The 17,043-nt window shown below is 51.1% G+C and overlaps 1 protein-coding gene across 1 annotated transcript; it reads left to right on the forward strand.

The window, feature by feature from the left end:
- Positions 1-11,153: 11,153 nt before the first annotated feature.
- Positions 11,154-12,139, forward strand: LOC144248540 (olfactory receptor 14C36-like). The gene has a single exon (XM_077790650.1). It carries the CDS (start codon positions 11,207-11,209, stop codon positions 12,137-12,139), a length of 933 nt encoding a protein of 310 aa, XP_077646776.1. The 5' UTR covers positions 11,154-11,206.
- The last annotated feature ends 4,904 nt before the right edge of the window (positions 12,140-17,043 follow it).

Below are 17,043 nucleotides of genomic sequence, written 5' to 3' on the forward strand. Positions count from 1 at the left end.
GAGCCATGGAAGAGATAAAGAACACTGCCCCACCTGTTGATAACAGTTTATGGAGATGGGGACTGAAAACACTTTTGGTTACATCTGACACTGTAACCTGAAACAGTGAGGCAATCCCTGCTCAGGGTTGGGGGGTGAACACCACCCCCCTTACCCAAACTGGCTCCGGTGTAAAACCCCCACCCTGGGAAGGCCACGCACACAGGGGACAATGTCACACTTGCCCTTCCCCACGGGAGATCTCTGTCCCTGTCACTCCCTTGCTTTCCCCCCTTTTCTACTTCTTTCCATCTCTCTCTACCTCACATTAACTGGTCAATAAAATCCACTTTGGATTTGGTCTTGTTAGCACCTGAATTGGGGCAGAGGAATCTCTCTAACAATTTTATTAACCAGATTGCAACATTATTTTGGCACAGGGAGTTGAGGGCACTGTTTACTGACCCCAGGTAATTTTGACAACAGTCTGGTTCCCTCCTCTGAGGAGCTTGTGGCTCTTTCTGGAGGAATTCTTAAAAACTTGGATGCAGCTTCCTCTGAGCAACGTTTGGGAGAACTTACAAGGAAAATGGCTGTTGTGGGTGGCCATTGTAAAGAAAATATTTTTTTGTCCTTCCCTGAAAAGTTTGTTGAAATCACTGGAAGAAAGGGAATAAATGATACCAGTGAGACTGACAAGGATCATTCACTCCAAGGTGAGGACCGCAAAGGTATTTAAATCCTACAAAAGCCCAGCTCAAGTAGCTAAATCACCAAATAACTCCTGAATTCACAGGCTTGGGGCTTTGACAAATATGAGAATCACTATATTCTTCGTCCCTGTCACCTTTGTGACAGCTACACAGACCTTTCCCTTCCTTTTAATAATCTGTATTTGGCCAAATTTCCATGTTTCTTTTTTTGGAACCTGCCAGCATCTGACTTGGAACTGTGCTGGAAGTGATGAAATTTGGAATTGCCACAGAATTGCTTCTGTTGTTGGTTTATTAATGTTTGGGATTTGTTTGCATTTCCATCACAAGTGACTTGTGGGAAGAGCAAATCTTCCTCAAGGCATTTTATGGAGGGTTAAATTTGATTTCTGCTGAGTTTGTTTTGTCCAGTTCCCAGGGGTTGCTCAAGGGGTCTCTGGTTTTGGTTTAGCCCTAATTTACTTCTGATTTGTCTTTATCACTTAAAAACACCTGAAAAATGACTAAAAAGAGTATTGACCAGAGATGTCAAAAGTCCCACCATTTAAGAGGTATTTGAGGTGGAATTTACTGTTTGGGAACATATTCTGGAGGATCTGTTGGTTTTGGGGGATATCTGGTAGTATTCTCCATATCTTTATCTTCCAAAATCCAAGGTGTATTGCTCTTTCACCTCAAAATTACTCAATCCCACTCAAAATGGCTGGTTTCCACCTCAGCCCAGTGCCAAAATTACTCAATTCCTCAGCCTCCGGGGTGAGATGGGATTTGAAGGAGATCGGGAGAAGTGAGATCCAAATTTGAGGTTGTGGGATCAGGATTGTGCGGGGCTGGGTGGGTGTGATTTATTTTGATAATAAGTAAAATTATCAGAATTATTGATTTCTGTCCCATTCATTTTCTGTCAGTTCTGGTTTGCTTTTCAGAGTGCTGCCTTCTCAGCTGATTTTGTTTGTGTCGTCCTGTCCCAGACTGAAAAGCAAGATGTGTTCTATTTGCCATCTGTATGGCAGTTGTCCTGTGTTAAGTGGGCAGTTTTTCCTTATCTCTTCCACAATCAATCCTCCCTCGGGGGAGACATCTGCTGATAATGGGCTATTGAATGTCACTGCATGACTGATAGGAACTGTAACATCCCATTGTGAGATGTGCTACCCAGGGGGAGGAGCCAAGCATTCCTACCTGCATCTAGTCTTGAGATTCTGGCCCACCAACACAGCTTTTTCTGGGCTGGATTTTCCCAGAGAAACAGCTGCCTCTTCCTCTTCAGAAGATGACTCCCATTCCTACAGGATCACTTCTCCAACAGAACCACACCTGACATTCCAGGAGGACTGCAGCCACAATTCCAATTGGACTGCGGCCAACACCCTGTCCAACAGGGTGTCAGGTTGTATTCTGACTCTGTCAGTGTTGTTTTAGTTTACTGCATTGTTTATTTTATCTTTTAATTTTCTTCCCTAATAAAAAACTGTTATTTCTGCTTCCATAGTTTTGCCTGACAGGCCCCCTTAATTTCAAATTTATAACAATTCTGAAAGAGTCTACATTTTTAAATATCAGGGGAGGCTCCTGCCTTCCTTAGAAAACACCTGTCTTTCCAAACCAAAACATTTCCTTTCTCTCCTGCCTTCCTTTGCCTGCTCTGTTTCTCTTTCAGTGTCTCCCTTGACCCAGGGACCTGCCCTGATTTCATTCCCAATCCATGAGCTATGACAACCATGGGTGAAGTTATGAAGGCTGGCAGTGAAATATCACTGTAGGATCCTGCTCCACTTGGCTTTTGGCTCTTTCATAAGAGCTTTTCCTTCAAGGGCAGGCACATATTTTCCTGGCTGGGAACTGGAATTCCAGCCCCTGGCAGTGTGTGCCATGGATCCCAGAGGGGCATGCTCCTGCCATGCCTCCCAAGGAGCTGTGCAGGGCAGGGGACAAGGTGCAGCAGCTGTGTTGGTTCTGCAGAGCCGCAACAGCCCCTGGTTCCATGAGTTTCCACACTGCCAAGAGCGGTTCCTGGGTTCCATGATGCCCTGCTGTGTCCCCATGGATATTTGGTGTCATGAAGTTCTTCAGTGTCACAATGGCCACCTTGCTCCATGAGCTTCCACAGTGTCCAAATGGCCTCCTTGGATGGGCAGTGTCACCATGGACCATTGGCTCCATGCAGCCCCGCTGGGTCACCATGGACTCCTTGGTTCCATGAGGTTCTGGGGGTGTCTCCATGGTCTCCTTGGATCCACAGTGTCACAATGGACCACTGGATCCACGTGGCCCTGTTGTGTCACCGTGGCCCCTTGGTTCCATGGGACCCCAGGGTCACAATTGACTCCTTGCTTCCACGTCACCCCCTCAGTGCCAAAATGTCCCCTTCATTCCATGGGGAACACAAAAGATTTATAGAAACATTGAGCAAATCCAGCTTAACACAGCTGGGAACATCTGTTTGCATTCTAAAGAGAGGTTAAACATGAGGATGGCACCAGCAGCTTCCATCTGCAACAGAGATCCAGGGAAAGGACAGGAACAGAGAGTTCAGCTGGGAGACTCAGAGAATTCTGCTTCCAGAGATCATTTCTGGTCACACTGTCCCTTGTAGAAAGGTGACACCATTCCAGGCAACCTGTACTGAGCAGGTGGCTCCTGAGTGGGGTTTGTTGTTTAGGAAATCTGCTCAGGGTTTTCCAGTCTTTCTTTCCCAGGAAAACTTCTCCTGGGCCTGTGTGCAGGCAGAGCCCTGAGGAGAGCTGGTGAGACACAGTGCAATGGGCTGGGACATGGAGCTGCAGGGCTCAGGGATGTCAGTGCCAGGTGGGCGATGTCAGACATGGTGAGGCTGGGGGTGAGGAGCAGCTTGTCCAAACAGGGTCTGCTCTCACGGGGCTGATACTTCTACATGCCCAGACCTCCTAAGGAGACACTGAGCATCAAGGTCACCTGGGGAATGCTTGTGTCAGCTCTTCTCTGAACTGGAAACTAAGAATACTCACTTAAAAAAAAAAAAGTCATGAGGTGCACTTTGAAATCCTCCTCCTTCCAAGAACTCCAAACTGACTCCAATAAGCTGCACAAGCCCTGGAGATTTGCAGACCATTGAATGAAGACAAAGCGCCCCTGAGGGCTTTCTGTATTTTGATGTTCCCCACGGTGGATTTGGGGCTGAGTCCAGGACCCTCAGGCACTGAGAGAAAGCTGAAGAAGCTGCTCAAGGAGTCAGAAGCAAAACTCCAAGTCCCTTGGAGCATCACTCGGCCCCACTGAGGGCAGGGACTGCCAAAGGCTCCCCAGGGACTGGTGAGAGCAGATCCTTGAGGCCAGGATTGCAGGGAGCCCAAGGCTCAGAGCAGGGAACTGCAATGCTGAGCAAGGCCTGGGCTGGCTGGGGGAAGCAGAAGGGCCAAGCCCTGAGCCCAGCCTGGCACAGCAGGGCCTGTCCCTCATGGGTGGCTCGGGGCTGTTTGTAGGGCAGGGGAATGTGAGGGGCAGCAAGGACAAATGTCACAAACCTGTGTGACCCTGCAGATCTTCATGGAACCAAGTGGCCATTGTGGCACTGTGCTGCCTCATGGAATCAAGGAGACCATTGTGAACTCAGAGACCCCAAGGAACCAAGGGTCCATGGTGACCTTGTGCAGCCGCAGTGTCACAGAGGAGCCGCTGTGACACAGCGAGGGCACACGGAGCCGAGGGGCCATTGTGACACATCAGGGCTCTGTGGAACCACAAAGCCATTGTGACATTGCAAGGCCTCATGGAAGCACGTGGCCATTGTGACACTGCAGAAGCAAGAGGAACATTGTGACACTCCAGGGCCTCATGGAACCAAGGAGACCATTGTGACACTGTGGGGTTCCACAGAACCAAGGGAACATGGAACAGTTCTGGCTGGCTGGGCCTCCTGGGGACCACCTGACAGGTCTGGCTGACCTTGGCATGTCGAAGGCTGCTTCTGATCTGTTCCTGAAGCCCTGGGGCTCTGGGCTTTCCTTCCTATGGGAGAGAACTCTTCTTCTCCTTCAGGGACCCAGGGCCAAAAGTGGGATTTGTTCTCTAAATTTCCTTATATTGCAAGGATTTTTCCCAGATGAAATCAACCTGGAAAGACAGGTCTGGCTGCCTTGGCCACCTGGAGGCCACTTCTCATCTGCCTATGAAACACTGTGACCATGTGCTTTTCTTTCTTATGGGAAAAAAACATCCATTTTGACCAGGCACCCATGGCCAAAACTGGGCATGTGCCTCCAGAATTCCCTATATCCAAGCATAGCTCCCAGACAGAAGCTGCCAGGACTGACAAGTCTGGCTGGCCTTGGCTTCCTGAGGGCTGGCACTTATCTGCCTCAGAAACACTGGGGCTCTGTGCTTTCCTTCCTAATGAAAAGAACTCATCTTCCTGTCCAGGAACCCACAGCCAAAATTGAGATTCCATCTCCAAAATGCCCAGTGTCCAAGGATAGCCTGTAGCCAAAAGGTGCCAGGAGAGACAGGTCTGGCTAGCTTGGCCTAAGGGTGGCCACCTCTCATCTTCTTCCAGAACACTTGGACTTTGCACTTCTCTTTCCTATATGAAAAAATCATTCATCCTGTCATGGCCAAAACTGGGATTCCACCTCCAAAACTCCGTACATCCGAGGATTGCTCTCAAGTGAAATCAGACAGGAGAGACAGGTCTTGGCCCCTTGGGGGCTGCCTCTCGTCTGTATTTGAAACACTGGGGCTCTGGACTTTCCTTCCTATGGAAAAGAGCCCTCCTTCTTATCTACAGGAAATGGCCAAAACTGAGGTTCCACCTCCCAATTTCCCTATATCCAAGGGTTTCTCCCAGCCAAAATCTGCCAGTACTGTCAAGTTTGGCTCCCCTTGGCCTCTGGTGGCTGCCTCTGCCACACTGGGGCTCGGTTCTTTCCTTCCCATGGAGATCACTGTGACACTGTGGGCACCTCATGGAACCAAGGGGATCATTGTGGCACCACTGGAGCCCATGGAACCAAGGGGCCATGGTGACACCGCGGGGCTTCATGGACCCAGAGACCATTATGACTCTGTGGGGCCTGATGGAACCATGGAGACCATTCCGACCCTTCAGGGCCTGGTGTCACCAAAGGGGCATTGTGACACCTCAGGGCCTCCTGGAAGCCAGGGACCATTGGGACACAGTGGGGCCCCATGGAAGTGAGGGAACATGGACCAGGTGTGGCTGGCTTGGCCTGCCAGGGGCCACCTGACAGGTCTGGCTGATCTTGGGATGCCAAAGGCTGCCCCTCATCAGCTCTGGGAGTACTGGGGCTCCATGCTTTCCTTGCTTTGGAAAAGAACTGTCCATCTCTTAACATACCCATTGTCAAAATTGGTACTCCCCATAAAAAATTTCCTATATGCAAGTCTATCTTACAGAAAAAACCTCCCAGTTCTGGCTGGCCATGTCCTCTGGTGATCATCTCTCATCCACCCAGGGAAACACCAGGGCTCTGTTCCTTTATTCCTATGGAAAAGAATGGGTCTTCATCTCCAGGAACCATGGCCAAAATTAGAATTTGCCTCCCAAATTCCGTATATCCAAGGAGTGCTCCCAGACAAAAGTAACCAGGACAGACAGGTCTGGCTGGCTCTGTCCTCTGGTAATTTTCTTAGACCATGAGCTGAATATTTTCATTTGAAAACACCTTGGAGAAGGCCCAGAGATCTCCCAAGGAGGGGTTCTGAGGCCTCAGGCACATAGCCACTACATATGGACAAAGGAGCTCTGTGCTCTGTGCTGCTGTGGTGGTTTTGCAACACAGAAGTGATGTCCTGAGAGAAGCTGCTAGCAGTTTCCTGTGTGTCTGACAAAAACCAATCAGTAATTAGCTTTGAGAGCTGACAGTCTGTTAAAGCACTAAGGAAGCTGCAGACGCCTCTGTGCAGACACAAGTTAGAGATGAGAAAGCCTGGCTGGGTCTCTCTCCCTTCTGGCCCCACAGAGGTGCCGAGGCCGGCCCAGCCCCATCTCGGCCGTGGGGCCGGGCGGCTCCTGCCGTGGGGCCGGGCCCCTTCCCAGGGAGCCGCCAGGCGCCATCGGCTGCCGGGCAGGGCAGGGGAGGCCGTGGGGCCGAGGCCGGGCCGTGGCTGCGGGTGCTGACATCTGGCCCTGCCGAGCCCTGCCCCGCCGCCAGCCCGGGCCCGGCCAGGATCCGCCGGGCCCCAGGAGCAGCCCCGGGCCGGGCCGGCTCGGCCAAGGCTCTGCCGCCCTTGGGCTTCGCCCGCAGCCGGCGGGCAGGGCAGGAGAAGCCATCGGCCCCGGCCGTGCTGCTGCTGGGCTCTGGCCTGGCTGCTGAGATCCTGGCCTTGCCCCAGCGCGGCCCAGCCTGACACAGCCCCAGCGCAGCCGCTGCAGAAACCTCCATGGCAAAACAGCTCTGGCCGCAAGCACCGAGCCCAGCCGGGCTCACGGAACCATCTGCAGCCCCAGGAGATACTGACTCTGCCAGTGCTGCCATCCTCCCTCCAGAGAGAGAAAAGGACACAGGGCAGGCACACAGAGGAGCAACATGGACACACCGAGGGCAGGGAAGAGGAAGTTGAGTCCCAGATGGGAGGGATGAGGAGATGCCTTGATCTTGGGGCTGAAATCCCCTGGTAAAGCTGTGGAGAAGGATGTCACTGATGCATCAGACTATCTTTTTCCCTATAATGCATTGAAATTATGGGGAGATGACTTGTTTCAGCAAAGGCCTCCATGCTAAAGTGAGCAAATGTTGAAGTAGCTGTGATCTAATGAGAGGTTTGAACAGAGAAAGGGAGAACAGTGATGAGACCCTGTGCGCTCACGGAGAGAAGAAGACCTCTGTTCCCAGAGATGAAGATGATTTCAGAAACATATGAAGAGAACCTTTGCTCTTAAACAGCTCATCTTGAAACTAATACCCCATAACTTGGCCTGGCCCATAAACACAGCTGTGGGAAAAAGTGGGAAAAGATGGAAGGGAGTTCACGATTGCAGATTTCTCCAGGCCACTGCTATTTGTGAAAATGAAAACTCATGAGATAACTGTTTTCTTGTGGATAAGACTCCATAACATTAACAAGAGGAACTTCTCTCCCTAAGTGAAGTGAAAAAAGACTATTTTAGAGGTGGTAAACTGACTGAAAATTTTAGGTTTTTTCTCTTTACATTGTCAGGTTTTATGGAGAGAGGAAGTGTTCTGAAAGTTTTGTTCTGATTCTTATTACTATTTCTTTAGTTATTGTTAATACAATTTTATTTATACCCTTTTAAAATTTTGAAACCACTTTCCCTTTCTTCTAATCCTATCTCACAGCTGGAAATGAGTAAGTATATTCTAGTGAGTGCACTGGTAATTAGCCAACACTGAATACAACACACTCATTGAAGCATTGGCTGAGAAATCTCAAAATGGTGAACCAAAACCACTACAGAAACTTCCTGACAAACTGCACGAGAGCAGAGAGAAATTGAGGCAGAGCCATGGTTTGTCAGGACTTGCTTGATCCTAATGAGCCCCGTGGTGCATTTGGAGCTGAGCCCTGGAACCTCAGAGCCTGAGAGGAGATTGCACAAACCTTTCCAGGAGTCAAAGTCAGAGGAAAACCCCAAAATGGTTGGAGTCTAAAGCATTAATGGGAACCACAAAGGTCCATCTATAACACAGGCTCTTCATGGAGTCCTTGGAGGAGAGAACTGGAGGCCAGGATGGCACAAAAACTTCTCAGAGACTGAAAATGGCACAAATAACTCTCAATGTGGAAAGGAAAATCCAAAGAACCTTACAAAAGTTAAGAATCTCAAAGTATTCACGAGCCCAACTGAGTGCCTGTACAAAGCTCTCAAGGGACTCATTAAAGAAAATAATTGGGGCCATGATTGCACAAACCTCTCACAGAGTCTGTAGCAAAAGGGAAACACCAAGTACCTTAAAACAACTGAAGTACCTTGAAGCATTAATGAGCCCCTATGAGTGTTGCTCCTGACAAAGCCTCTCCAGGGACTAATTACAGCAGATAATTGGAGGCCAGGATTGCAGAAAGCTCTCAGAGACTGCAAGGCAAAAGCAAAACCCAAAGTCCTTTGAAAAACCTGCAGTCCCTGGGAGCATGAAGGAGCCCCCAGGGCCATTCCTGACCAAGGCTCCCCAGGGACTCCTTCCAGCAGATCCTTGACCCCACTGGGATGTGGGCTAGGGGGGGATGCTGAGGGCAGGACCAGGGGCTGACAGTGCCCAGCCTGGCTGGGGCTGTGCCAGGAGGCCCCAGGGCCTCAGGACAAGGTGTCTCCTCACAGCCCTTGGTGGCACAGACCCTGCTGTGCCCCAGGGCACCAAGACTTGGCTTCTCTTTGTCCCCACCTGGCATCAGTGCCTCCAGTTCTCTGCTCTGCCTGGGGCCTGGGGACACTTTCTCAGTCGTGTCCCTCAGTGGGACCCATTAAAAGTCCAAGAAACTTTGGAGTTGGATTCTGACTTGGAGTCCTGAAGAGGTTTCTGCACCTCCTTCTCAGGGCCTGATGTTCAGGCCCTGAGCACAAAGCCCCAGAGGGTCATTAAAGTCCTTGTGCTGTGTCTGTGCTGCTGAGCTGGGCCGGGCTCCTGGCACAGAGGGTGATCCTGGTAACCAAGCAGAGCTTCAAAAGCACATTTCTCTTGCTGAGCAGCTCTTCTGCCAGCCCAGCAGGGCTGGGGCACTGCCTGCAGCCAGCCCGGGCACAGCACAGAGGCACAGAGAGCTTCAATCAGTCAGGGCTGGGAAGGGGCTGAGAAGTGCCTGGGGCAGAATCACTGCCAGCCCTTGGCACAGGAACCTCTGGCTGCAGGACAAGGCAGCTGCAGCTCCTGCAGTGATCTCCTAAAGCTGGAACATCCCAATGCCCACAGCCCCTGTGAGTGCATTCTCTGCTCATCTCCTGTGCAGAGCAGCCAGGGGTGCCCAGGGCTGTCCTGCAGAGCAGGGTCCTGCAGCCCAGGGCGCTGTGCTGGGCCAGGGACTCTGCTGCCTGCCAGGGACAGCTCTCAGCCGGCCCTGGAGCTGCTCCCAGCGCTGGCCAGGAGCTGTGGGGGGAAGGAGCCACCCTGAGCAGGGCAGGTGCTGCTGCTGAGAGGGGCTGGCTGGGGCAGGACTGCTCCCCGCTCCACACTAGCCTGGGCACAGCTCCGGAGGACACTTCCCAAAGAAGGTAAGCCTGGGATTGCTGTAAAGATCAGGAGCTTTTCTGAGAGTGTTTTCAATTTCCTGCTTGTAGAAGGATGGGAAAGACAAGGTTGCTGACAGAAAGATTTTTGCTATTTATACATTTTTCATATAGCCATAGCTATGTAAAAAAACTATTATATACTTTTTAAATTATAATCCTAATTTTATTCTATTAAATTCTTAATTAACTCTATTAAGCTTCTATTATATACTTCTATCACTATAATCCTTAATTAACTCTAGTACATTTCCTAACCTTGCTCTTAGATTTTAGAACAATAAGCTGACTATCTAAATACATTCCTGAAATACTGTATAGTCTTATTATCAAGAAGCAGTCCTGAAAGAAGAACATTTTGCATTTTGACCGGAATGTGAGCAGTCATAACAAAAATTGGGGCAAAGAAGCCCTTGGACCTACTCCAATGGGTTGACCTATTGGTGGGCTACTGGAGCAACGGAATCTTCTCCTGGATTCCCCTGTTAAATATCCTAATTAATCAAACGCAATAAATTGTTGAAATCAGTGGCTGGGTGTGCCCCATCCACACTGGAAGCTAACAATAAAGGTCTGTTTTTTAACTTACAGTTCTAAAACTTTTGCAAGGAGGTTTTTTTTCTCTTTTGATTACAGACACAAGTGTATGAGAAAAGCAGAACAGGAATTGTAATCCCAGGATGAAAGAATATTCTGAGGTGAAAGGGACACACAGGATCATTAAATGAATGTTTGAAAATTTACAGAGACTCCAGAACTGTGACTTTGGCTGGTCAGTCTCAAGGCACATCTCAGGAGGGGATGTCCAGGCCCAGGGAGATGCTCAGGGAAGCAGAGGGGGCTGAACAGAGCAGTGCTGGGGGAACAAGCCCATCCAGCCCCTCACCTTCCCTCAGCCACATGGAATCCTTTGCCTCTCACACCTCTCACTGGCAAACTCTGAGTGCAGCAGGAATGCTGGGGAGTTCTGACCTCAGAAGGCCAGAAATGGTGAGTGGGTAGGAAAACAATTCCTAAAACCAACTCCTGCCATCCTTTAGACCTGGAAGCGCAGATGGTACCAAGACTTTCTGCATTTAGAAGTGATTCCCCTGACAAATCCTGAATATCCTTTTCCCTCTGCCACATGGCCACAAACCCATGACAGCGGGGCAGGGATGGCTCCTTGAGAGTTCCCACACTTAGCTGGGTAAAGGTTTTCCCAGAGCAGGAACCAGGGCCATTCCTTGCAGCAGGACAGTCTGAAGGGAATGGCCCAGGTTTAGCTCCAAGCAGCCTCTCCTGACTTGTCCCTGTCCTTTCTCCATGAACAGGTGCCCATGTGCAGCCACAGCAGATGTCCAACAGCAGCTCCATCAGCCACTTCCTCCTGCTGGCACTGGCAGACACGCGGCAGCTGCAGCTCCTGCACTTCTGCCTCTTCCTGGGCATCTCCCTGGCTGCCCTCCTGGGCAACGGCCTCATCATCAGCGCCGTAGCCTGCGGCCACCACCTGCACACACACATGTTCTTCTTCCTGCTCAACCTGGCCCTCAGCGACCTGGGCTCCATCTGCCCCACTGTCCCCAAAGCCATGCACAATTCCCTCTGGGACATCAGGAACATCTCCTACACAGGATGTGTTGCTCAGGTTTTTCTGATTATCTTCTTCCTTGGATCAGAGTATTTCCTCCTGACCATCATGTGCTACGACCGCTACGTGTCCATCTGCAAACCCCTGCACTACGGGACCCTCCTGGGCAGCAGAGCTTGTGCCCACATGGCAGCAGCTGCCTGGGCCAGTGCCTTTCTCTATTCACTGCTGCACACAGCCAATACATTTTCCCTGCCCCTGTGCCAGGGCAATGCCCTGGGCCAGTTCTTCTGTGAAATCCCCCAGATCCTCAAGCTCTCCTGCTCCATATCCTATCTCAGGGAAATTTGTCTTCTTGCTATTAGTGCCTGTTTATCACTTGGCTGTTTTGTGTTCATTGTTTTCTCCTATGTGCAGATCTTCAGGGCTGTGCTGAGGATCCCCTCTGAGCAGGGACGGCACAAAGCCTTTTCCACCTGCCTCCCTCACCTGGCTGTGGTCTCCCTGTTTGTCAGCACTATTATATTTGCTCACCTAAAACCCCCCTCCATCTCCTCCCCATCCGTGGATCTGGCCCTGTCAGTTCTGTACTCGGTGGTGCCTCCAGCCCTGAACCCCCTCATCTACAGCCTGAGGAACCAGGAGCTCAAGGCTGCAGTGAGGAGACTGATGACTGGATGCTTTCAGGAACATTAAACTGTTGGCCAATTTCTGCAAAACACTTGTAATAAAACTCATTTTTGATACTTATTGTTGGCTTCATTTTGGACTTTCTTTGTTTTACATATTAATGTTGCCACAAAAAATGCCATTGTTTGTGCCATTTCTTATTTGATTCTCTCCACTATCCATGTAGCCACAGACTGTGTCAATGAGGGGCTGCGCTCTCGGTGGCTTTCAAGGAACTAAAGGATCTCCCAGCAAAGTTTTCTGCAGATATGCTCTTTTATTGCCTTCTCTGGAGCTGCAGCAGCAATGTCTGTGTGCAGAGCTGGGGCAGATCAGTGCTGGCACAGCAGTTCTGGTCCTTCTGGCCACACCATTCCTGATCCAGGCCAGGAGCCATTGGCCTTCTTGGCCACCTGGGCACACTGCTGGCTCATGTCCAGCCTGCTGTCCATCAGTCCCTGCAAGTCCCTTTCTGCCTGGCTACTGTCCAGCCACTCTGTCCCCAGCCTGTAGCACTGCAGGGGTTGTTGTTGCCAAAGTGCAGGACCCGGCACTTGGACTTGTTAAACCTCACCTTGTTGGATTTGGGCCGTGGATCCAGCCTGTCCAGGGCCCTGTGCAGAGCTCTCCTACCCTCCAGCATATCAACACATCCAGCTTGGTGTCATCTGCAAAGATGTCCTTGGTTCCAAGGGGCCCCTCTGTGTCACAATGTCCCTTTGGTTACACCAGGCTCTGCACTGTCACACTGGTCTCCTTGGTTCCATGGGACCCCAAAATGTGACAATGGACTCCTTGGTTCCATGGGCTTCACGGTGTCACAATGTTCTCATTGGTGCCACAGTTTCACAGTGGCCCCTTGGTTCCATGGGGCCCCAGGGTGTCACAAAGGCCCCATGGTCACATGAGGTCCCACACTGTCACAATGCTCTCTGTGCTTCCACAAGTCCCCTCAGTGTCACAATGGACTCCTTGTTTTCATGAGCCCACACAGTGTCACAAGGGCCTTCCAGATTCCCTGAGGCCCCAGAGTGTCACAGTGGCCCCTTGGTTACACAAGGTCCTGCAGTGTCACAATGTCCCCTTGGTTCCATGAGGCCCCACAGTGTCAGAATGGCCCCTTGGTTCCCCTGGGCCCTGGACTCTCCCAATGCTCTCCTTGGTTTGGCAGTGTCACAGTGGTGAAACCCCTCGGTCACGCGAGGCCCCGCAGTGTCACCATGGCCTCTGTGGTTCCACCAGGACCCAGTGTCACGGGGACTCCCTGGTTCCATTGGGCCCCAGAGCACCACAATGGAGCCCTGGTTCTATGGGGCTGCACAGTGTCACCATGGTCCTCTTAGTTCCACAAGGCCCTGCAGGGTCACAATGGCCTAAGAGTGTCCCAATCATCACAGAATGACAGAATCAAACAGGCTGGAAAAGACCTTTGGGATCATCAAGTCCAACCAATGCCCTAATACGGACTTGTCACCCAGACCATGCCACTGAGTGCCACTGGAGAGGGACAGTGACTCTGCCACCTCCCCCCTGGCCTGCCCATTCCAATGTCCACTCACCCTTTCTGTGAAGAACTTCTTCCTCTTGTCCAGCCTAAACCTCCCCTGGTGCAGCTGAAGGCTGTGTCTTCTTGTCCTGGCCTCCAGCAGATCCACACTCACACCCAGCTTGGTGTCACCTGCAAATTTGGGGATGGTGGGCTTAGTCCCCTCACCCAGATCATCAGTGAAGATGTTAAACAGGACTGGGCCCAACACAGATCCCTGGGGACAGCACCAGGGACTGGACACCAGCTGGGTGCAGCACCATCCCCACCCCTCTCTGGGCCCAGCCTCCAGCCAGCTCTTCCATCTCCCAGCCAGGAGGGAACCTGCCCAAGCCGTGGGCTGCAGCTTTTCCAGGGAATGCTGTCAGATACAGTGTCCAAGGCTCTGCTGAAGTCCAGATGGACACATCCACAGCCTTTTCCACACCCACAGGTGGGTCACCTGGTTATAAAAGGAGATCAGGTTGCTCAGGCAGGACCTGCCCCTCTTAAATCCACGCTGGCTGGCTCTGACCCCTCGGCCATCCTGTGGGTGCCCTGTGGTGGCTCTCAAGGTGATCTGTTCCATAACCTTGCCGGGCACTGAGGTCAGGCTGACAGGCCTGGAGCTCTCCACATCTTCCTTCTAGCCGTTCTTGGGGATGGGCTCCCACTGGCACCTCCAGTGCTCTGGGACCTCCCTGGTGAGCCAGGACTGATGGTAAATGATGGGGAGCTGAGTGGCTCAGCAGGTCACCAGCTGCTTCCTCCTGGATTACAGGGGGCTGTTCTGCTCCCTGTGTCCATCTACCAGCTCAGGAGAACTCTTGTCCTGAGGAGAATCTCTCCATATATTGAAAATTGAGTCAAACAAGGTGTTAAGTACCTCAGCCTTTCCCTTTATCTTTAGTTATTCTATTTTCCACTGCATCCAATAAAGAGTAGAGGTTCTCCTTATACCATGTTTTGCTATTAATCATAGACACGTTTATTATTATTTTTCACAGAATTGGCCAGGTTAATCTTTAATTGAAATTTCACCTCTTTCCTTTTCTCTTTCTGCATGATGTAACAACATCCTTAAACACTTGCTAAGTTGCCTGACCTTTTGTCCAAAGTTAACGTTCTCTCTGCTTTCCCCTGAGTTCCCACAAAGGCTCCATGGGCAGTCAGGACAGTGATTTTCCTCACCATCTCATCTTTTGCCACACTGGGACAGGCTGCTCCATCCTCCTTAAGATTGCTTTCTCAAAATGTGTCCATCGTTCCTGAACCCCTTTGTTTTTAATGGCTCTTTCCCTTAAAAAAAATCAGTACCTGATTTTGTACTCCCCAAACCTGCATCCTAAATAGGCCAAAGTCTGCCCTTCCTCTTTCCAGTGTGGAGGTTTTGTTGCTGCCCCTCGTTCTTTCACAGATCATTGAAAACTTGATAATTTCCTGGTCACGGTGCCCCAGGCAGCCTCCGACCCCCACATCTGCCACCAGCCCTTCTCTGTTTGTGAACAGCAGCAGACAGAGCTTTCCTTGGGAGTGGAGTGTTACCAAAAATTTGGTAAAACAGAAAACTCCTTAACACCAGTGCAGCATTAAGAAGCAGCATTCTTTATTCAGGGGCATACACGGGGGATAGCTCCTCCCAAAGCTGAGCATGCTGAGTACAGGAAAGTTTCTGTTCATATTCTGTATTTTGCACACATATTCATTAATTGTCCTGGACTAAACACACATGTGATAATCATTTCCCCAAAATCATTAACATATTTCCCCTCCCCTTTACCCATGTGTTCTTCTGTCCTGGGGGTCTCTCTGGTGGTTTCTGGTGGTCGTGGACCCCAATGTTCCTGTGGGCCTGGCTGAGCTGGCAGGACACTGAGGTTGGTGAACTTCCAGTTCCCCTTGTCCCACAGTGGGCATTGTGGGGTCTCCATAGACCTGGGGTTTTGGAGAACAAGCTCCAGGTGTCGGCTCACTTGGTGGAGACAATTTATCATCTGGTTACATGAGGTCAAAGAGTGGGCTATGACATCACATGAGTGATCTATGACAGAATGGTCCATGACATCACAGAGTGGTTTATGTGAGGCCATCAAGGGGTTATGACATCATAGGCCAGCTCTGTGACATCGCAGAGCAGGCTTAGAGATCACAGGACAGAGCTCTGAAATTGCAGAGCAGACTGTGACATCACAGAGTTGTCTGTGACATCAGAGACCAGCTGTGTGACATTACAGAATGGGCTATGACATCTCAGAGAGGCTGTGTGACATCCCAGAGGGGCTGTGTGACATCCCAGGAGGGCTCTGTGAGGTCACTGGGTTGGTCACTCCACTCCAGCTCTTACTCACAGTTTCTCCCAACAAGTCCAATGCTGTTCATGCCCAGCAGGGTCCCTGTCCCCCGGTATCCCCCTGGCCCACCTGGAGCCACAGCCGCCACCCAAGGATGTTCCACAGGATCCACCCCAGAGCCTGACATGGGGAAAAGGGGCCAGGGCTGTGTGACCAGGACATCAAGGACGTGGATTATCCAGGTCCCTGTGGCCTGGGTTGGGTTCCCCAGGGCAGGAAAGATGTCTGGCAGCTGGAGCAGGGTTAGGGAAGGGCCTCCAAAGTGGGGCAGGAACCCTTGGGCTGTGAGCAGAGGCTGAGGGAGCTGGGCTTGTCCAGCCCGGAGCAGGGAAGGCTGAGGGGCTCCTCATCCCAGCCTGGCAGTGCCAGCGAGGAGGGGATGGAGAACACAGAGCCAGGCTCTTCACTGGGGGCCTGGTGGGAGACAGAAGCCATTGGGTGGAAGGGGAAAGAGGGGAGATCAGCCAGGCCAGGAGGAGATGAAATGAGTCAGGCTGATTTCAGCATTTCCTCAACACCAAAAGCAGCCTGACCTCCCTTCTCCATCCACCACTGACAGCTTTGAAAATCAGGAATTGTTTGAGCTGTTTTGCCCCCACTCCAGGATGAGCATCCTGATACAAGAACCTAATTGTGTTTATATCTATCACAGAACCATGTTTGTCTCAAATTCATTCTAGTATGATAATCACTTGTGGATGGTGGACTCATCAGACACTGCTGGGACGTAGCAAATAGCTCAGGGAAGAGCGTGATTGTTATTAAATTGTGTCCTGTTCATCTGTGGTCTGTTGGCCATGAAGAGAAACTTTCTGTGCCTCTGAGTCTCACCAGTTCCTGACCGCAAAGGACACAAACCTGATGAGTTGTGGTTCCCACTCCAGTGGTGGCACATGGAGCTCCCTCCATCTCCAGTACAGAGCTCCCTTGTCCCAGAAAGTCCCTGGAAATGCAGGGATGAAGGAAACAGGACAGGCTGTGGGGATCAGGGGCAGGACACGGCCAGGGATTTGGGGTGGTTGTGAGCCCAGGGCAGGACCCGGCCCTTGGCCTTG

Source organism: Lonchura striata, unplaced genomic scaffold (genome assembly GCF_046129695.1).
Source record: "Lonchura striata isolate bLonStr1 unplaced genomic scaffold, bLonStr1.mat Scaffold_165, whole genome shotgun sequence".
Classification (NCBI taxonomy): domain Eukaryota; kingdom Metazoa; phylum Chordata; class Aves; order Passeriformes; family Estrildidae; genus Lonchura; species Lonchura striata.

Coding starts and splice junctions, on each gene's coding strand:
- LOC144248540 (XM_077790650.1), top strand. CDS start 11,207: ATGTCCAACAGCAGCTCCATCAGCCACTTCCTCCTGCTGGCACTGGCA.